This window comes from Pseudopipra pipra, chromosome 1 (genome assembly GCF_036250125.1).
Source record: "Pseudopipra pipra isolate bDixPip1 chromosome 1, bDixPip1.hap1, whole genome shotgun sequence".
NCBI lineage: Eukaryota > Metazoa > Chordata > Aves > Passeriformes > Pipridae > Pseudopipra > Pseudopipra pipra.
The window spans coordinates 145,471,195-145,492,796 of NC_087549.1; the positions used below are offsets into that span (position 1 = coordinate 145,471,195).

Here is a 21,602-nt window from a genome sequence, read left to right on the forward strand (position 1 = left end):
TAACACACAGAAGTGGCAATTAGTACTTCAGGCTCTGTCTGGGAATTTTGTGGCTGTTGAACAAATGTTGGAAAGTTGTTCCTGTTACACACCTTGCAGGTCAGGCTGCAGCTGCCTAATTGTGCCTGCTCCAGGAAGTGCCCCTTGTAGGGCATTTTACATCCTTTTCATCTCAGAATGACTTGGAAAAGCCATCTGAAATTGCTGGGTATTTGGGTTGTATTTTTCTGCTAATGTGAGGAGCTGTTCACACTGATGTGCAATGTCTCAGGGCTTAGCCCTGCCCCATCCATCAAGGTTGAGAGACTTTCTAGAACTGCAGATAAAACACTATTCACTATCCCTCCCTTGACCTCAACAGTCCTATCTTTTATAGAAGACTCTTGGAGCAAAGAAATAGTGGGGAAAAAAAAGGGAAAAAAAAAATCTTTTTCCGTCTCCTTTATGTTGAGGGTTTGAACTTGCCAAAGCTTTCTTCTTCTCCAAAGGGACTTCAAGCTGAGGTCTCTCTGTGTCTCATCTCTCCTTTCCCAAACTGAGCACTGTGGTACTCTGGCTATAAAAAGATCTCAAAACAGTCCAAAAAAGATCTATCGTGACTGCTCCTAACAGACTGCAGTTTTATGAGCAGCTTAACTGGATCCAGGTCTCCACCCATCTGCTCCCAGCTGTGTTTTCTTGTCTTCTGATGTTTCATCTTTACCTTTTACAGGGTTGGTTTTTAGGCATCTTGTATTGTTTTTTTCCTTTCTAATATCAGGAACTGAGTGGAGGAGAGAGGTAAGAACAGGTCTTTGGACACTAGTCCAGATTTAGCTTGGTTAAGTGGATTATGAATAATTTTCATGAATGGGAAGTTTAGGGTTTTCATGGTTGTTAGAACTTCTAAGTTACTTACTTAGGATACAGGAATGCCTAGATGTTACCAAATTTTCTTTGCCATCTATTGGCTGAGATCATCAGCTATTTTAGGACCTGAAAGTCTCTTCCATTCTAACCTGCTGAGTACTTTTCTAAGGTTAAATGAGATATTTCCTTTCAGACCATCATATCACTGAAGGAGAGATGCTATTCCTGTTGCTTTAATGGGAAAATAATTTCTCTAAGGAAGAGAGATGACCAGAAAGCCACACTCAGAGAAAGGGTCTGACCTCAGCAGTAATAACATTTTTCATTAAATTATTTTTCTTAATATTAAAATGTTTATCAACCACTGTCCATTGAAAACAATGAAAAGATTGCAAATGCAGATTTGAAGCTGAGGCCAGTTTATGAGTTATTTTGATATGATTTTGATTTTAACTGTTAGATACTTGTGGAATGTGGTTGCTCACTCAGTTCACATGCTTTTGTATTTGTGCCCTGACTTTTATGATGTTCCTTTGGGAAATCAATATTTTAGATTCCTCTTGTTGTGAATAAATTTTTGCATGGAATTCCATTTACAAAAGTCTATCAAAACCAAATAAAAGGCACCAACTACATTTGAAGAATTTATTATTTAAGAAAACGTTCACACACATCTTTTTTTCATTATTTTCCCAGGCATAAGTCTTGACTAATATAAAACATTGAGTCTGATTATGTTCTACAGGATATAAGCTTCATCTCTTCCTGAAATAGCATTAAACTCTGCAACCATTAGCCATTCCTTTTAGAAATAAATGTTAATGAAAAGCAAATAAACGCAACCATGTATTATGCATATTATTTTACGTGTATTTTACAGAGTTCGTTTAGTCGAAAGAGGATCTCCACATAGTTTGCCTCTCATGGAGTCTGGAAAAGTAAGTACTGAAAGAGGATTTACATGTACCTTTTATGGTAAATGTTTTCACTAAATATCCATTTCTGTTCATTTTTGCATAAAAGTAGTGCTGGGGAAGGCGTTATCAGCTGTGCAGGTTGATGTCCTTCATTTACTGTTGAGGTTACAGCACAACGGTGGTAACTTTTGCGTTACTGCCCTCTCAGAAGCTGTACCTCCCTCTTTTGTGTAAAAATCATTTCCTTCTTTTATGCAAAAAGAAGGTATTTCATCCCCTGCGTCTCACTCTTGAAACAGCCAGGAAATGTGATACTGGTGCAGGCAGTTCTCTCAAGGTAGACCTACCTCCACTAAGAACTGGTTAGAGATGACCAACACTGAACTCATGGGCTACTGATCACTTGCAGAGGTGACATCACTGTGGGGACAGGGTGAGGACACAGGACCAGCTCACAGAGATGGGGTGCTGCTCTCAGCTCTGCCTCTGGCTGCAGTGTCTGGCCATGTGCTGGTGACCGAGGTCTACAGCTAAGTGTGCTCTGCCTTTGGGAGGAAGAAAACATGCCATCGGTGCTGCACTGAGCCCCTGAGGCACTCCCTGCTCATCGATGGCTCTTGATGCTGTGGATGCTCATCTAAAGCTTTCTGTCCATAGCTCTGCAAACATTAGTAGTCAGAGGATGCTTCCTTTTCTATTTTAAGGTTTTAACATCTATCTCTGTAGTGGTTAAACATCACTTATATGAGATCATCTCATCATCCTGAAGAGTTTGCATAATTCCTCTGGCTTCTTTTTTCAGACCAAAGGTTCATGGGGGTAGCACTGGGGGGTTTGTCTGTCCTAATGTGTACTCTCAGAGCGACTGGGGCCATTTGGTAGGATTTTTGTATTGTAGGTGAACGTTTGGTAGAGGACTTTCACAAAGAGAAGTTTTGTCGCATTTCCCAGATATCTCAGAATTTATTATATCTATGGATTATTTTAGTTTTTTATGTTATAAGTCTACTTTAACTTTTTAAGGATTTCTTCTAGTTTTTAATGAAGGTTCTTTGGGGACAAAGAGTCAGAATATGATTGCATAAGCCAGTACCTGCTTTCTTACTACCTCATGTTTTCTTTCAATAGATCCTGCCAGGAGTACGTATCATTATTGCTAATCCAGAAACAAAGGGACCCTTAGGAGATTCTCATCTTGGTGAGGTGAGTCATGAGAACTTGAACTTTGTATGCTCTGAACTAAATTGCAGAGGTAAAGCTATTGTCATGCATGCTAATGATTTCCTATAATACATCTTATCAAATGCCCAGTTAAGAAAATAGTGAATTCTACTGATCTTTATAGTATATAAAGTGTGGAGCACAATATTTATATCGTTATTAAAATTGCTAGTAACATACTTGCTAAATGCTAATAATAGCTTAAGTTAAAAAAATGAAAAAAATCTGCATTTGCTAACTGTATTTTATACTTGGTGCTTTGCTAATTCTGATGGAAACTTACATGAAAAGTAAGTTTATTGATTAGTCTAATTTCAGCTAGATGGTTTTCTAGTGCTATTCTCTATAATCATTGTGCTTCATTGCACTGAAGTACTCACATTAACTGAGTTTAGCAAGGCTATATGTTTTTCAAATTTATTTTATTTTTCTACAGTGAGGAAAAAAAATGTTGTTTTCGAGCAGTTAAAAATCTAGTTAACAAAATGAAGAATGTGTTTAGTCATAATTAAAACAACAACCTAATTTGAATGTTTCTGTAAGATTTCATTAATTTGAAATAGTAAAAATTTCCATGATGCCTTGAGTTCGATGAAATGAACCTTTCCCTGTGGGTCCCTGGGTTTCACCTTTTAAAATAATCTGTCTATCTGGTGTTCATGGAGGATGCTCTGCCGGAGTAAATACACTGAACCAGGAGGGGGGAACTATAGGAAGAGCACTGTGGTCTATAGACATTTATAGTATTTTCTAGCTATAATTAAAAGTATTTGCATCAAGAATTTTCAATAATGCTTCATTCTCGAATACTTTAATTAATACCAGTATAATTGCTTTTAACTTAGATATGGGTTCACAGCACTCACAACGCCAGTGGGTATTTTACCATCTATGGAGATGAATCTTTGCAATCAGATCATTTTAATTCGAGACTCAGCTTTGGAGACACACAGACTATTTGGGCTAGAACTGGCTATCTGGGGTTCCTGAGAAGAACAGAACTCACAGATGCAAATGGAGGTAAGAGCTTTCCCATCATCCAGGTCTGTGCAAATAATCTGGATTATTTTGAGGCTGACACCACATCTCTGCACCTGCGGTACCTGACATGTTCAATCTGTGAAACCTGTAGAACTGCAAAAAAACCTTAGTTAAAATAATCAGAAAATAAAAGAGAGGGTGAGATCTCCCTGCTGAAACAGTTGCTTTTCCTTTGCTCCCCCTCAGGTGCTATAAATCCCCTCCACCAATGACATTTTGGCACTGTTAATGTGTCCAGTGCTTCAACTTGAAAAATATGAAAGGCAGCTGAAACTGCCATCATTTGCTCTGGCAGTTGTGTCCGCAGGAATGCATTTGTGCAGGTAGAAAAAGCCTGGTGGGAGTCTGAGCCCTGTCCCTCCTGTGACCACCACCTCCTCTAATAATTCCTCTGTCATAAACCTATTCACAGAAGGTGTCCATTTCTCAGATTTTCCTGTCTTTAAACCTGCGGAGCTGGTTACTGAAATGTAACACAAGCAGTAGCCTGCAGGAGAAGCTGTGGGGTGTGTGGGTTTCTGTGAGGAAGGTACAGTATTTTCTTACTTGTTTTAATGAGATTCCTTGTCTTGTGTACTCATGTAAGTGAACCAGCGCTGCCAGGCACACCAAGTCTGCGCTTGGGAAAATATTACTTTCCCATAATTTTTGGGAAGCACAAGGCACGAGCAGAGGTGGCTGAGCTGGCCAGTTGGGGCTGTTGGCCAAGTAGGGTTCCTAGCCATACTGTTAGGATGAAATCTGTCCTTTCTCTTTCAAAAAAACAGAGAGAAACAAGGACCCTATTGTCTATTTAGAGCACCTTAAAAAAAGAATGAGTCTGTTCTACATCCACCTGGGAGAAAAACAGGAATTTATGCCACTGTCTTTGAATAAAAATTTCCACCTTTGTCTTCTTCCAATGGGAATAGTATTTCTGCCTTCCTTCCTTTCTTCTGTTTTTTGCTCTTCATTGCACCTCAGTAATGGAAAATGCTCATTAGTTCTGAAATCACATTGGCGTTTCAGAAATTCAAGGATAACTTATGTTATACTTATTTAACTTATTTCTTAATGTGAACATTTTTGTAATTTAATGTACTGGAGAATAGAATCATTGACTTTTTTTTCCTTTACAACCAGAACGCCATGATGCACTTTATGTTGTGGGTGCATTAGATGAAGCCATGGAATTACGAGGGATGAGGTACCATCCGATCGATATTGAAACCTCTGTAATTAGAGCACACAAGAGCATCACAGAATGGTAAGGATTATATAACACCAGGGCCCTTACAAAAAGCTGAAATATCTATAACATTTGGGTTTTTTCCTTGGATATTGCAATTGATCCAGGAAATAGCCTGTCGGGATGGTCACAGGATTTATAACCCAGCTGCAAATGTATCCTTAGGATGGAAACTTTTCACAAACAGATTTAATCAGAAAGGACTGTTTTCTGCTAAGTTCATTCAGTATGTTTCTTTTTTTGGTTTTTTGGGGTTTTTTGTGGTTTTAAATACAAGTGAAGGGATAAACTTTTAATTGGAGAGAGACAAACAGATCTCAGGTAGGTCAGTAGCTGTTTCTTGGAGTCTGAGATGTACATTCCAAGCAGGAAAAGCAAACTGATAAGAACTGAAACCTTAGGAGTGTCGTTACTAAAAGGAGTAAGCAAGCGAACATTTCAAATAAATGAACACACTAATAAACTTTATTAGTGAACACACTGTTATTTTTGAATTAGTTATTAATAAATGCAGCAGTGATCAAATCAAGGTCGCAATGGAAATTGAAGCAGTAAATCAATGAGTTAATAATGATGTTGTCTTAATCAATGTATCATCCTCGGATGTACACAGAATGTAATCATTTTTCGAGGCCAACATGAGAACAAATTGCTTTTCATTATTCTTGCATCAGGAGACTGAGTCAGGTAGTTGTTTTGTTTTGACACAACCTCAGCTCAGTTATTCACCTTTCAACCAAAGTGAACCTGTCGCAACAGCCACAGCAATTTAGTGAATATAAGACGTGACTCTCACTTTTCTTTTCAATTCTGGCTGCAGAGGTATGGCCTATAGCAGGAAGCTTAATAATGAATGAAGCACAGCAACTGAACTGGTTTCTTCAGTAAAACACTTTGCTTTTTTCTTAGAAGTCTGTTAAAATTAATGCAGTTAGTTGCTTGGCTGACTAACTGAGATTTTGCCTTATTGCTTCCTCCCTAGAGCATCATCAGTAGTGGTTCAGTCATGTGCCAGCCACCCATTACACAGGGAGCCAGATTCCATGCCCTTATATAGACCAGTGTGAACACTTAAAGAACGTCATTAAATTGCCCTTGAAAATGCATCAGATCAGTATCAGCAGTGGATGGAAAGTTTTCAGATCAAGCTGTTTAAGGACTGCCTTATTATAAGATGGCCACAGATTCATAGATTGATGTGTTCAGCGGTAATTATTTGTCAGAGGTTTGCATCCCCTCAAATTATGAGCTCATGGGCAGTGAATAAAGTAGCCATATTACACTGCAGAAATGTCATTGTGGGTTTCAGTACCCAAAAATGCTTAAGTTATGTTCCTGTTTTCACAACTGGTGAGAGCACTTTCGTGGTCGTTTTTGTTCCACAATCACAGAAATCCTGAGTGGGTTAGTGGCAACTAAAAGAGGGCTGTGGGGGTAAGCTGGTATGACCAGAGAAAAGGCCTCTGAATTTCTGCAAGGATGTAGAAGTACATGCAAATAATTCTCAGTGCCTTAACTTTTCCCAGTAGCTGAGTGGTAACGTACAAGGCACATGAGCAAGAATTCAGAAAGCATTCTGTACTATTGCTCCCCTTTGCCCAAAGATCAATATTTAAAGTTTTCAGGGTTGTTTTTTTCCTCATAAAGAGAGATTGCTGATGAGTTAGATGTGTTTCTGATGAGATCCCTGCCAAAAAGGGACACACAATAGTTCAGAGTGACAACATCTGGTCTTCTCACAGTTCCCAGCCTCTTCCTAGCCAATGCTCTGCCTAACAGCTCTCTCAAGTCAACATCATGGAATTTTCGTTCATAGTCCTTGTCCTGACTGTCCTTGACTTTTCTCATGTAACTTCTCTTTCACCTTCTCTTAGAGACCCTTCTCTTGTCTTTGTGAAACATCCCTTGACAAAATAATAGCCAGCTAAATCTTTCTTTTTATATATAATTTGTATATACCTTTTTGTGGACAGGGACTCTGAGTCTCTCTTCTTGTTAGAGGCCGTTGTTGTTTCGGTTACAATGACCCATTAAGGATTTAACTGCATCAATTCCTGTAGCAAACAAAGGGTACTGGGTATGTCCAGTTGATAGATTGTAAAAACAACCTCCAAGAAACACATGCTCATTTTGTAACATTTGACACTGTTGAGGAAAGTGGTGACTTGTTGACTGACATGTCATCCTGCTGGGCATCTTCTGTCATTGAGGATCAGATCTGAAAGGTCATTTAAAATTATTCTTTTCCTTAAAAAATTTTAGCACAAAATCAACGGTCTCTGGGCCTCCTGTGTCTCAATATGTAACAAGCAGAAGAGTGGCACAGTCCATTTTTATTGTGATTTACACCTACACCAGGCATTTTTGAAAGTGTTTTTAATTTCACAAAATATCTTGAAAAATAATGGGTGTGTTTTAATTAAGTCACATTGTTGACTCAATTAAACATCAAAGCCTCAAAAGATAAATAAAACAGAGCTTCCTGGAATTTGCTAAGAAGTGGTTTTCTCCCTCCGCGTAATGACAAATAGGTAAAGCCCTGTATTCATCAGGGCTAGAAAGTTAATGTAGTCATAAGTGATGCATGCTGGCCTATGTGTCTTCATCTTAACTGGTGAGAACATAAAAAGCAATATTTCCTTTTACTTACAGTGGTCACCAGTGACTTAGAAACATGACATATGAAATGAGTTTTAAATTAAATTGAAACCCTCTTGAAAGTGGCAGTGGTACTGGGACTTAACAGAAACTTCATGAAGGTTTTGGGAATCAGTCTCCTGAATTTAGATAAACTAACTTCTTCTAAGCCATGTTTTAGGGACCTGCTCCTTGATCTTGCTATTAATTGCTTTCTGAAGTAACAAGGTAGGAGTACATGGTTCCAAACGCTATCTTATATTTTAATAAATCCTCCCCAGGCTTTTTTGTTAAAATATATACAGTACTAATTTAGATGTTTGTACAGCAATCCATAAAAACTCCAGGACCTCTCTGGAGATGGTAACCTGTGCAGACTGATACTTTGCTTTGTTAACATGCAGCATCAATCAAAACTTACTAGAATGTCCGTGAAAACATAATTACAAATGAAAATTTATTTCACAGCAGTAATAAGTCAAAAGAGCCCTGTTCAGACTTGCTTTGGCTGCTCATTAGTTTTCCAGATCAATAACCACATAAGAATTCAATCATATACTACTTTGGCAGGATCTGAAAATTAATTTTTTTTTTTTTAAGAGTAAGTACTTTTCTCCTAAAATCCATTCTGTCAAGCACCAACATAGAGCACATTTTCATAGCTAACTTTTGGGCAAAGTAAGATATGTTTCCACAGTACAGGGATATTCATAATTGTCTTAGTAGACTAAAACGATGCATTTCTGTCTCAATCAAGCATTGACCTTAGGGCAAGTAGCTCTTTTTGAAGGTGGCTTATATACATAATATATTCTAAATTTCAGATCCTTATGCTCAAGACAGTTCTGGGAACTTATCCCCTTATTTTATAAGGTAAAGGAGAGTAAAGTACAGGGCTTGATGTATGACTTACATGTGTAGAATATTATTATTTATTCTGTGAAATAAGTTAGAGAAAGAAATAACCATTGTCTGTGTCTTAAACACCTGCAAGGAAGAATAAGATTGCTCTTTGTGGCTGAGCTGTGCTGACCTCCTGTGAGATGTCAGAGGCTTTGGAGACCTTGGAGATATGGGGAGGAAGATGGAGGGAAGCATATTCCAGACTTTGATACCCTCCCAGCCTCCATGTTTGGAAGGATAAATTCATTATCCTTAACCAGAAAAGGTGGCAGGTAGCAGAACCCAAAATTTACCTGCTTCAGCTCAAGGGCTTAACCAAAATTTTTGAGTCTTACAAAGTTCTTTTAGCAAAGAGGAGATACTGGTGATAGTGGTGTTCCCTTGACCATCTCAACTGTTAATCAGGAATGTAAAAACTCCTGTCCCCTTAAACGCAACAGAAAGAAAACAGCCAAAATAAAACAGATGGAGACACAGCTTATTTCTGTGGAAACCAATTGGTCCAGAAGAATTGCAGCTTTTTTGTGCTGAGCTCTGACCTGCCTGGACAGCAGCCAACCCAGTCCAGAAGGCACGTAGCTGTGTTTGCTGAGGACAGTGCAAGGGGGATGCTCCTGCCCTGGCCACCGGGGACCCATGTGCTGCCTGCACTGTGCCATGTACCTTCCCAGGGCTCCACACCCCTTCAGCAGGCAGGTTTTATCCCACAAAACTTTCAGCTCAGACTGTTCTCCTGCTGTTCTTTTTGGTCCCTTCTCTTTTAACCTCCTTGGTTTTTCTGGGCTGCTGTTCAAAAAACCCCAGAGAAGACACCTCCACACACACACATCACTCTGTGAACAAAGCAGAGCTGGGGCAGTTCTCTGGCTTCAGAGGGAACTGCACATTGTCTTTCTACTTCCTTACATAGCCAGCAAGTTTCTGTAAAGTTTAGCCCAAAACTTAATATTGCAGCAATATGAAAGTGAGAGTTCATGGGGCTGTTCTCTCTTGCTGCTTACACTTTGTACTGAGCCCACAGAAGGAGCCCAAGGAATCCAAACAAAAGGTAACCTTGGAAAAGGATAAAAATGAAATGGATAAAAAAAAGTCCACCACTAATATTATTTTTTTTCTTTCATTCCAGTGCGGTGTTTACCTGGACAAATTTATTAGTCGTTGTAGTTGAGCTGGATGGATCAGAGCAAGAAGCTTTGGACCTGGTTCCTTTGGTCACCAACGTGGTGCTGGAGGAACACTATCTGATTGTAGGGGTGGTGGTGGTTGTGGACATTGGTGTAATTCCTATCAACTCCCGTGGAGAGAAACAACGTATGCACCTACGAGATGGATTTTTGGCAGACCAGCTAGATCCCATCTATGTGGCCTACAACATGTAGTCTTGTACCTTAAAGCTTCCATGGACTTTACTATAGATGTATAAAATTTTTTTGTGTCCACTAAAAAAGTGTGCAGATAAGATGCTGACACTCATCAGAATGGAACTGTTTCTATAACGACTTTTCAAAGCAGTCACGATTGGCAGGAAATAAAATGTGAAATGTTTTCTTTTACCACTAAATTTTAGAAAAGAAGGACTATGGGGTAAGGCCCTTCAGTGTGTTGGAAAAGCCCATTTTAAACTTTTTTTTTTTTTTTGCTTATTGGACAATACTGCTTTTTGAGTAAATGTGGCTTTGTATTTTACATTAAGTAAGCTGAAGTAGATTTTTTTTTATTCTGCCCTCCAAATGGATTCTTTTAAAACAATTTGCATACTAATACAAATAATTGTTTCCTTCATTTGTTTTACTATGTCATAAAAAACTGATGAATACAGATCTGTTACTAACTGAAGCCATTTTAGATCCCACATCTTAGGAAACTATGTAGTGGTACGAGGAGAATACCCAAAGTAGCACCTTTCAATTAGAAATCTTGCAGCTTTCTGTCAGAGATGCTGAAAGCCCAAAGGCCAAAGAGCCTTTGCTGTTAGCATTAGAATGGAAGAAATTTATAAATAAGGTGTATTTCGGCAATGAGCTTGCAAATATCTTTGTACTAAACTAAAAAGATAAAATAAGTTAACTACTTCTTCTGTAATTATGTACAAAACGTTTAATTTATTTTGATCTCTTTAGAAGTATAAAAGAGAAAAAACATTCAAGAATATTAAACTCTTGAAATGTTTGCTAATATAAAAACAAAGTGTTGTATTATCTTGAGTGGATAGTATCACATCAAATATATATATATGAAATATAAATTCACTAATGACAAAAGATTTTAAAGTTTAAAATGCAGTACTTGTCACTTGCATGGTGTCTCCCACTGTAGATAATCAAATGTTACTCACAAATTTTTTGGAAAAAAAAAAAGCAATCCTGGATTGCTAAGTATCCCTGTCAAAAAGAATCCTCTAGATACCAGCAAGTGGAATTATTGCTGCCTTTAAGGCAGTGAATGAATTTAAGACTAAAAATGCACTACAATAATTTTCTTTTCTTTGCCATGGAGGCAACAATAAATATTTGTGCTGGCATGTGCATACACTTGTTAGACTTAGAAAAGGCAGGTTGAGGAATAGCACTGTTGTCTAGCTGCAGAACTTTGTTGCACAATTTTTTTCATTGTTTTAGTTGGTGTTTTTATTGCTATAAGGAAAAATTTCGGGGTTATTTGCACAGAGTTATCAATTTGCCTCTCAGCTAGGACACATAGCTCGGTGGCCAACGCATCCAGTTTACATTTACAGGAAACGATTGTTTCGATGGTCTTTAATTTATTCCTTAACAGAGAGGAGCATACAGTCACTACAACCGACCTGGCACGAATCGTGCATCTGCTAACTAGTCCCTAAACACATTAAAACATCAGAGGAACCGATCTGCCTGTTTAAAGAACGGAGGAGTCCCGTGGTCTCCAGCCTGAGGCCGTCACGGGAGAAGAGTAGGAAAACATGCATCACAGCTGCCTTCATTTTACTACCTTTGGATAAAAGAGAGGTTTGATTCCCCAGTTCTGTTGTCTTCCCTGCGCCCCGTGCCCCGTTTTTTAAAACCTCCCCTTCCTTCATGTGGTTGTAACTGAATTGACCTGTTTGTGATCAAGAGTGGGATTTACCAGCTGCAGTCCAAGAATGCTTTTCTTATTGTCCCAAATGACGTTCATGTGCTGGCTCTCATTACCGGATATGCATGACTAAGATTGTTGCAGGGCAAATGTAATCATGTTTATATCACGTTTAAGGGAGTCTCAATGCTGGTTGTTAAAAATCTTTTTAAGAGGTAGGGACGTTTTAGTCTGCATGTACAGTACAGAGCATCTCACCACGTCAGACGCGTTTTCTTTCAGACCATCTTTTCCGCCCTCACTGTCCTGTGAATAGCCCTATTCATGCTCTGCAGACCAATCCCATACTTTGTCAAATTCATTTTCTGCTCCCTAAAAAGAATAAAATCTGTTCCTAATGGCAAGTTGTTGTAAGGTTTCAGACGAGATGTTGATTGATTACAAACATAATTGCAGTGTGTGAACTAACTTGTGAAGTCCTGCTATCACTGATCTCAGTACTGCAAAACAAATCTTGCTGTCGTTCAAAGCATCACTTTAACCTTCACGAAGTCAACTTTGCATTTGTAGAGAATAAAAGAACTGCAATGCAGTTGTGAAACGCAGTTAATAACAGCTCTCTTCTGCAACCTGTCATCTGTGGTTGTTAAATCCTGAGTTAAGAGAAATGATAAACTGAGTTTCTGGTTTTGTTGTGCAAGCAAAAGGAAGGAAACATTTAAGCACCATCAGACTGAGCAATAAAGAAGGATTGTTCTGTATTAGAAACTGTACTGTAGATAAACCATTCATGAGAATGTATAAAATGTTTGTCTTGTGACCTTGTGCTTTTGGAGTCAGACAAAACCATGTAATCAACTCGATGCACATGCACAAAAAGAGAGGGTACACAATGAACATTTAAACACAAAACTAATCAAACAGGAGCAGATTCCTCATGGTGCTTGTTTATTATATATATTTAATCCTGCTTGACACTTTACCCAAGGGAAGACTGTCCCTTTTATCAGTTGAATGTTAGCAGCGTTATTTCATAGAGTGTGGTGACTGGTTAGAGAAATTCATGTAACTCAGCCAATCACAGATTCAAACAAAAATTTTTATGTGCAAAGGACAGCAACCTTCTTGTATGTTAAACCACCAGTACGCTTTGTACATCTGTGATAACGCCTGTTTTATATTCAAATGAACAAATAAAAGCTTTTATTTTTGTTGCTCTGAAAATATCAGTTTCTTAATTAGTCATCTAAAATGGAGCTTCCGAGAGCTGCGGATGCTCAGTGGAGGAACATGGAGAGCTATACTGTAATTTTATTTTGTTTACCTCTCTTGTTGCATAATTTATTAGTACAAATCATTATACTTTTAACAATGTTTAAATACCGGTGTGGGCATTTATTGCTGAAAGACTTTCATATGGCAACAAATGTTTTTTGTGAAATGTTTTTTTAATTCTTTTTAATATATTCAAATATACTGTTCACATTTTTGCTGAAAGTGTAAAGATTATTGTAAGCTTGGTAACATTTTGTGAGAAGCAATAACAAGCATTAGTACTGTAAAACTCCTCAAATTTGTCACTTATCACTTTTGTTGCAAGGTCTTTCTACTAATGTGCTGCTAATAAGTGCCTAAGTAAGTTGCTGATCCAGGTGTTACAGCACTGCTGGAGCTTTCTGCCAGTGGAAATATACGGGTTACTGCTTGGTCACACACATGTGGGGCTAGAACCTCCCTACCGATTCAGAAGCCTTGGGCGACCAGATGATACCTCTTGGAAATGTGATCTGCCTGTTTCCATTGGCCTTTTCCAAAAATACCTTGGTTTCAGAGCTGGCTCCCAGCCACTGAGTAGCAGCGTCCCCAGAGAAGAGGTTTGGCCCCAGCTCTGATTTTTCAAATGTTATTTCAAAGGGTGCAATTCTGAGTCCTCCTGTATTTGGAGGCCTGTCTGAGAATTTCAGGGTATAAAATCCCATTTCTGATGGCTCAGATTTCAGGTTGCTCATCACAAGAGTCAGGTACAGGTTTGTGGACCCACAATTTGCCTGAGCAGAGAGTGCAACCCAAAAATTGTGGGAAGAAGAGAGCAAGTTAGGGATGAAAGAATGAAGAGGATGGCAGAACAGCAAGTAGTTCCTGATTCAATTTTACTAATCATTTCATAAAAAAAAAAAAAATGTTTTTGATGTTTTATGTCAATGGGATTAGGGTTTCTAAAAGGTCAAAATATTTCAAGTCAACATTTTAAAAATAGTTTTGGCAAACGGTAGCTGTAACACTGAAAAGCTGGTGGGGAATCTCAAAAAAAAATAAAAATTGAAGGGTTAGAAGAATCATGCATAATAAGAACAGTATAATTTATTCATTATAAGGTAAGAACTGGGAAAAAAAAAAAAAAGCTTGATAAAAGACCATAGAGCTTTCCTTTTCTGTTTTTCAACACAAAAATTTGCTTTATTCACCATTATTGTCAAGGCAGGGAGGGAAGGTCATGTACAGGGATCAACAACAAATTCTCACCAGTCACCTTATGAGCAAAGACAGAGGAGAGCTGACTGGGGGAGCTTTGAACTTCCTCCAACACATCTCTCAGTCAGCCCACTCAGCCACAGAACACTCTCTGTAGCCTTGGAGATGCAAATCCCAGCTGTGGCTCCTATGTGGGCATGCAGGTGGCTTGGGGGTCTGGGCTGGGCACTGCCGTGGGCCACAACTGGGTGGGCAATGTGGGGACAGGTAAAGCCTGCAAAAATCATCCCAAAGGGGGGGACCCCACTGTCCCCAGGGTAAAAGCCAGTCCTGATTTTGAATTTTTTGCTTCTTTGTTTTATTAGAGAAACTTTTTCCTTTAAAACTGAGATTTGAAGAGAAAAAAAGTAACTATATTCTGCATTCTGCATTCTGAAAGTAAAAATCATTTTGGTTGGGGATAAAATATGAAAGTTCAACCTGAGTTATTTTTTGATATCTGGATTGCTTAATTTGGCAGCCCGCCTTTCCAAAAGCTCTCACTCAACTTACCATGATTTAGGATTCTCCTTTTCATATTTTTTCTGTTCTCTTTTGAGGGGTATCACCTTAAAACTGGTACAAAAAACTGGTCCAAAACCCCTCTCTAGCATTGCCTCATTTGTGCTGCACCTCACTGAGGTCAGCATCTTTGAAACAGCAGCTCCACTTTCTTATGCAGCAGACCAGCAGCAGCCCATCTCTGCAAGCTCTGGCACATATCCTGACTGGGCATTTCAGATCAACCTCAGGTTCACTAAGCAGGTCATGCTGCATCATGCCAGTCCAAGTCAGTACCAGGAGTGCTCCTCTTTCTGATCTGCATAAACAAGATTTCCCCAAAGCCAAGACACTATTGTATTCTCTTATGATCCATAGGAGGAAAAAAAAACAAAAACAGTCTTTTCCCCGGGGATCCCACAACACATCTAAATAATAATTTTTAAAAATTATTACAAAATATTCTACAGTGATGACCAGTTAATGGGCAGATTCTAGAGGCACAAAGCTGATCTTGTTTTAATTTCATGCTGTGGTAGATTGATGCTCTGTCACATGGAGGGGAATGAAGGTGGTGGAAGCTCTACAACAGGGAATGGCTTCCAGGTGTGACTGGCAGCATGTGGAAAAGGTTCAGAGATGCCGGGAGAGTCACCTAGAGAAGAGCTGTACTGAGCCACCAGGCTGAAGACACCAGTGGAGAAAGGCATAAACAAAGGGCAGGTTTAGGAAAAGCAGTTGGTATAGAAGGGCAAGAAGACCAGGAAAGAGAAGACTTTGCATGTGGAGATAAGGGACTAGCAGTTGAGACTATCAAACCCTGTGGCATCGGGCACCTGATTTTAGGGGCCTACATTTTAATTTTATCACTTAGGTGAATGAATTTCAAATCTGGAAGCTCCAGATGCTGAGACACACAGCCTTGCTACTCTTAGCCCCGGAATTAGTCTGGAGGCTTGATGAATTCAGCCAAGGGCTTTAGGATAAGACCCAAGAGAGGAAATGTATGGAGGTAGGAGGACAGACGGACGACAACAACAGAGTTTATCCCAATCCGAATGGTTCAGAAAACTAAAAAAACAACAAGGTCTGTATCAGGGAAAAGGCAGGACTGAAGTCCTGGGAGAAGATGAGGGTAAAAAAAGCAGCTGCAGGAAAAAAAAAAAATGTTTCCATGAAGCCAGGTCAGGAGGGGAGGGTGGCACAGGCAGTATTCTCAGAGCAGAGGAAGACAAGAATTTGAGCCAACAACTGCCCAAAGGATATTATTGGCTGAGGAGGCACAAAGGAATTAAACTTTCCCTTGCAGACACGTGCTCATGAGCATTTCTAGGATGCCTCTCCCAAACATTTGGGTACTTTCCTGAAATCCACAGAAGGATTTGTTTTGCGTGCCTTCCTCTCTCTCCACAGTATGTAGCTGTGGTCTGGGGTGAGGATACACACCCAACTGCATTTGCCCGGTCACTGCCCTGCACATCCCTGTGTGGCTCTGCTGCAGCCACAGCAGCTCAGCCTGGGTTGGCTACTGCATGAGGCAGGGATGGGGATGCACAGCCTGAAAATGCCTGTATGCTGCAGAGGCAGGCACTGGGCATCCCTCATGGAAACCCACAGCCCACCCTGCCAGTCCAGGGTGTAGGGCCAGCAAAAACTGAATGGAGAGTGTTTAAGTTCTTCCCTTCCCTCCTCTTACAGCTCTTTGGTTAGGAAAGAGAAAGAAAAAAGCAAATGAAGTGTGGTCTCAGGTATAATTATTTTCCTTCAAAGGATGGAATTAGTTTTTCATCTTGTAGCACAGCTTTTTAACAGAACAAGAGCCTTTTAACTGCTGTTTAAAGCCATAATAAAATGACTATTAGAGAGCACTCAATTGTGAAAATCTTCTAACAAAACCCAGATTTTCTTAAATGAAAACTTTCATTGAAAGGCTCCTATTTCCAGTGGATCACCTAACAGGGCAGTAGCCTCACTGCCCAAATGATGCCACTGCATTTTGCTGTGCCTGCATGCAAGCACGTGCACTGCCATTGCACTTTACTTACAACTACCAGCACCACTTATTTCTCCAGCACAATAAAACCAGAGAAAAAGTCAGGATGCAACCTGTCAGTCCGGGACATGGCATAACCAGTTTTGATTTGGAAATGCTGAGCCACAGGAAAAATAATAATTAGAGGACATGTTGAGAACACTTACTCAGTGTAGACCTGCACTTCAAGTCATACCCTTAAAACAAAACCCCAAGTCCACCTTTGACTTTGATTTTGGATATGGATTGACTCTGTGTCAAAGGGATAGAGCATCAAAGGGAGAGCATTTTCATTATGGTCCTTAAAGAGCAGCAGGAGTTGCATGGCTTCCTCAATGTGCCTGTATGGTTTCCATTAGGAATTCCACAGGCATCTCGCACTGGCTTCTGAAGTTCAGCACAATCAGTCCTGCTCAGTTCACAGGGGAACTGAGGCTGGAGGAGTACCCAATCCCAGAGTGCCCCGTGGGGGATGAGTGAGGCAACGAGCCCCACTTCGTGCCACCAATGGAGTCTCACATGATCTTTGAGATTGGAGGGATGCAATCATGTGATGAACTTCAGTTCCATAAATAGTAGGAAATTTGGCCAAAATTACCTTTGGGGCAGTGTTTGCTCCACAAAAAGCCTTCCGAGAACTTCCCCCACACTTTCTGAGTGGCTTTGCACAGAAGCATTCCTGCTCTGAACACAGGATCAAGCAACTGAACTGTGGATTAAAATCCAGTTCTGCACTTTTTTATCCAATCAGCCCCAGTGACGTCATGTTATTAGGGATTACAGAGTGGGCCCATGCAGAAGGGGCTCAGGAATGTCCTGATGGGTTCTCTAACTCTACAGCTAAGCTACACATCCCACACAATCTCAGACCCCAGGGAATGAATTTTTAAATCAAAGCTTGCTCTTTTTTTTTTTTTTTAAACAAGGGTTGTTGTAGGACAGGGGACTCCAGACCTCCCTTTGCTGCACCAAATGGTGATGGCAGTAGCTGGGAGAGATGGAAACACTCCCTTTGCCCAGGGAGGTCCTGAGCAAGATCAGGATTAGGTGAAGAATCAGAAAATTCTGAGCAAGCCTGTAAATAGGTTCTGTCTCTTCAGCTGATTCAATACAGAGACTGTATCTCCAGGGCTAAAAAGAAAGGCTCTGGGCATGGGTGTCATACCAGGGGCAGAACAACAGCAGGCTGGGCTGTGTCAGGCTACAGAGGAGCTCAGGAGGCCTCTGGGTCTTATGTTTGATCTCCCAGCTGCCCTATCCCTGCAGAGGCCCCTCCTGTGGCAATTGATACTTATTATTGTCTGTAGCTTTCAAAGGGAGGCTCCTGCACCAGAACAAGCCTGAGGTGGCTCAGAGCTTTCTCAGCATTGGTGTGGAACCTCAGGACAGATCCAGCCACTGATCAGGGAACAGCTGTGTGAACTGCCTCCTGTCCCCCTTCCCAGACTTCAAAACCCAATGCCACCCCACTGACTGGAGGGAAAGCAACTCCAGGGTTTGGGGGCCTTTCTTGCAAGTGCAGCATTGCACCCATCCAAATAGAGCACAGAGAGGCAGCAGGAATGCTGCTGGTGGGAAGGGCTGAGCAGTCCTGGGCTCTGGCTCAGCATCCAGCACTGACTCCCAACAGCTTGGCCAGCATGGAGCAGCTTGGCTCACTGCCACAGCAGCCACTGGCATTGGGGAGCCCAGGGTTAAAAAGCTGCTGGCTCCAGAGTCAGTGGGAAAACAGAACAAGCAATTGCATGACTGACTTGCACATCTTGCCTTTCTTTGGGGGAAAACTAAAAGGCTTTCCAGCACTTGTGGTCTTTACAGACTTGTAAAAAGACAGGGAAAGGTCCTGTCACTCAGTCAAGTGATGTGTCAGCCAAAGAAATTCTCTCTCCAGCACATAAGCCACGCATGACAGAGTTTCTGGCTGTTCTTTTCCTGTGGGAAGGACCCAGTGTTGCTGGCAGGGCAGGCATCAGAGGACATCCCTGCCCATGCCCTGAGGTTTGGATGTCTTGTTCTACTCCTTCCCCAGAGCTCAGCTGACCCACATGGCTCTTACATCTGCCAGCGAGGACAATGAGCGGTGTCCCAGTCGGCAGAGCACAGAGGGGTGGCCCATGCCATGCTTCTTTCCTGGTGACAGGGGCTTCAAGAGCTGCTGTGTGCAAGGCACCAATTCCCTTTTTGATTTTAATGAGGCCATTTTTCACCTTGAAGGCTCTGCTGCAAGGGACAAAAGCACATTGCTCTGGCTGAGCATGGTAGGATTGTGGCCCAGCACCGGCCCAGCACAGAGCTGGCTCCCACATGCTCTTCCCATGGGAGCATGACTAGAGGAGAGGCAGAGCTGGCACGTGGCAACAAGCAGGGCCCCAAGCCACCTGCAGTGGATGGCTGCAAAGGATACCTTCCCCGTTAACAAGTAGTTAAAAATGAAAGTGCTCTGGCTTTATTAGTAAACACTGTTTTCTCCTGCAGAAGTCCTTTTCCAAACACTAGTAAAGCATTTTGTGTAACCAGATTCACAGTGTCTTCTGATGCAGAACTCAGTTTATTTTTAGGTACTTCTCCAGGGTAAATCCTATTTCCATTGAAGCTTCACGCCAGCTTAGCTTTCACTCCAGGGAGTTAACAGTAACTGGCCAGTGGCCTTGTAAACAAACACATCGCTCTGCCTTGGCATTTCTTCTGTATTATCTTCAATTATCAGTCCCCTTCAATGTACAAATTATCTACAAAGCAGATGATGTACTTAATTTCAGCTTCTCCATTGCTGTTTGCCATTCCTAAAGGCATCTTTCTGTATTTCACTAGTGGATCCAGGGTCGTGGGGCTGGAGAAGTCCCAGGGTAAGCATGGCCATGGGGAGCAGAAGGGACAATTTAGGGTCAATTTTTTCTTGTTTCTCTTTCTTTTTCTGATTGTACAGTTTTGAACATTTAGCAATCAACATTTCTTTTTCAGAGAGCGTTACTTGGAGTCTATCATACTTTTGAGCCTTTTACATATGAAAATAGGTTTTAAGATAAAATATGGAGTTTGGAAGGTCCAAGATAGTTGGGGTTCTTTTCCTTTTACATTACCTATAAACATTGCCCACTTAAACCCAAAAATACTCTACTATTCTCATAAATAGGTAGACTTTTCTACTTGCAATTGCATTTTCTTAACATGAAACAATGCAAGAAGGGCTTTTCTAGTTTTGATACGTCCCCACAATTTGATTTATGAAAGCATTTGGGAAGCCATATGCACAGATCGCATATGTACTCTCGCTCAGGGAGGCTAAAATTGGCTGGGTAACTAACTACCAGTAACAAATCCCAAACATATTTCACATACTTGGCTATTTAAGTTTTGGAAAGGCAAACAAGCCGTGAGCTGGGCAGCTCACTCCACCTAAAGGAAGCAGGAGGCAGAAACCACGGCTCCTTATTCAACAAATAATAAAAATAAAATAATAATAATAATAGGAAAAGCCAACAATAAAAAGTTTAAATCTTTAAGACCGATGCTCTAGGAGCACTGTCTGCAGAGGTGAAGCTGCAGGAACTCAAGGAAACCCTCACTTACCCTGAGATCTCTGGTGGAAGGAAATTTGCAGATTTGGGGCAGTGCAAGGACATTTCTCCTGCTACGCTTTGCCAGTTGGCACTGACAGAACCCAGTGTGGGACGTGATGGAGTATGGCAGGTCACAGACGATCCATGTTATGCAATGAAGGTGGGAAACTTGGCATGTCTGAAGTATTTAACCTATTTGATCCCGATGCTGGCCCCACTGGTGTTACCTGAACTGGCAAATGCATGTGGAAAGGGATGTGGGGGAGCATTTCCACTAAGGAGTTTTGTCACTGGAGTGCTGATGAGCAGTGCTGTGCTTGGAGGGTGACCACAGTCATCAAAAAGGGGAGATGATCTGGGAAGGGAGCTCAAGGGGGATACTGCTTATTCCTGATGCTGCATTGCTGTCATATGTGATTCCCTGTGCTGGCTGTTGGCATTTAATCGAGTTTCATCAAGATGAATTAATAAAATCTGGCTCATGTAAGAACAGGAAAGTTTGGATAGTAAAATCATAAAAGAGACTTTGAGGGATCCTTGGGACTTATAGGTCTTTCCAAGTCTTTATTCCCATAGGGAAATTCTTAAATTACTGCAGTGAAAATAACTCCCACAGTGTCCCTCCTGCAGCCCTGAAGTCCCATCCTGCAGCTCTTCAGGATGACCCACCCTGCCTGTGACTCATTCCCAGATGGCCCTTTCTCTTGGGGTGGCTGTGGGATGTGCTTTATGGGCAGTAGCACCAGGATAGGCCCTCAGCTCCCTTGGGCATCTCACTGGCACCAAGTCCTGGCTTTGCAAATAGGAGAGAGACTGTGCTGCTCAGGCCTGCCTTGGCAAGAGAAACCTTGCTGCCATTCAGATGAAGCAGGATTCATACAGTCCTCTCAGTCCCCCCAGAGGAAATTACTTTGTTAATAAAATACATAACAGGCGCAGGCTCAGGGTTGGTGACTGGGTGAGGGAGGAGGCAGAGTGGGGCCACTGGTGAGAGGAAGCGCAGGGAGAAGGGGGGGCTGCGAGCTCCAGCCTGGCTTCTGGCAGCACAGGATCTGGCATTAAAAGCAGAACATGATGGATGTAACCCTCGGAGGCTGCCGAGAGCCACGTTAAATGCTGAAAGCCCTCCCATGGCCCTGCCAGCTCCCTTT

The 21,602-nt window shown here is 41.1% G+C and overlaps 1 protein-coding gene across 5 annotated transcripts in view; it reads left to right on the forward strand.

Annotated features, from left to right (window-relative positions):
- DIP2C (disco interacting protein 2 homolog C) overlaps window positions 1-13,071 on the forward strand; it is a 310,242-nt gene extending 297,171 nt beyond the window's left edge. For 3 of the 5 annotated variants that reach the window (XM_064637840.1, XM_064637830.1, XM_064637849.1), the window contains 5 exons: window positions 1,730-1,787; window positions 2,895-2,969; window positions 3,833-4,007; window positions 5,151-5,274; window positions 9,923-13,071. In XM_064637840.1, the coding sequence (XP_064493910.1) occupies window positions 1,730-1,787; window positions 2,895-2,969; window positions 3,833-4,007; window positions 5,151-5,274; window positions 9,923-10,175 (685 nt within the window). In that variant the 3' untranslated portion in view covers window positions 10,176-13,071. The remainder of the gene's footprint in view (window positions 1-1,729; window positions 1,788-2,894; window positions 2,970-3,832; window positions 4,008-5,150; window positions 5,275-9,922) is intronic. The other 2 variants (XM_064637857.1, XM_064637821.1) reach the window with 1 other exon arrangement.
- The last annotated feature ends 8,531 nt before the right edge of the window (window positions 13,072-21,602 follow it).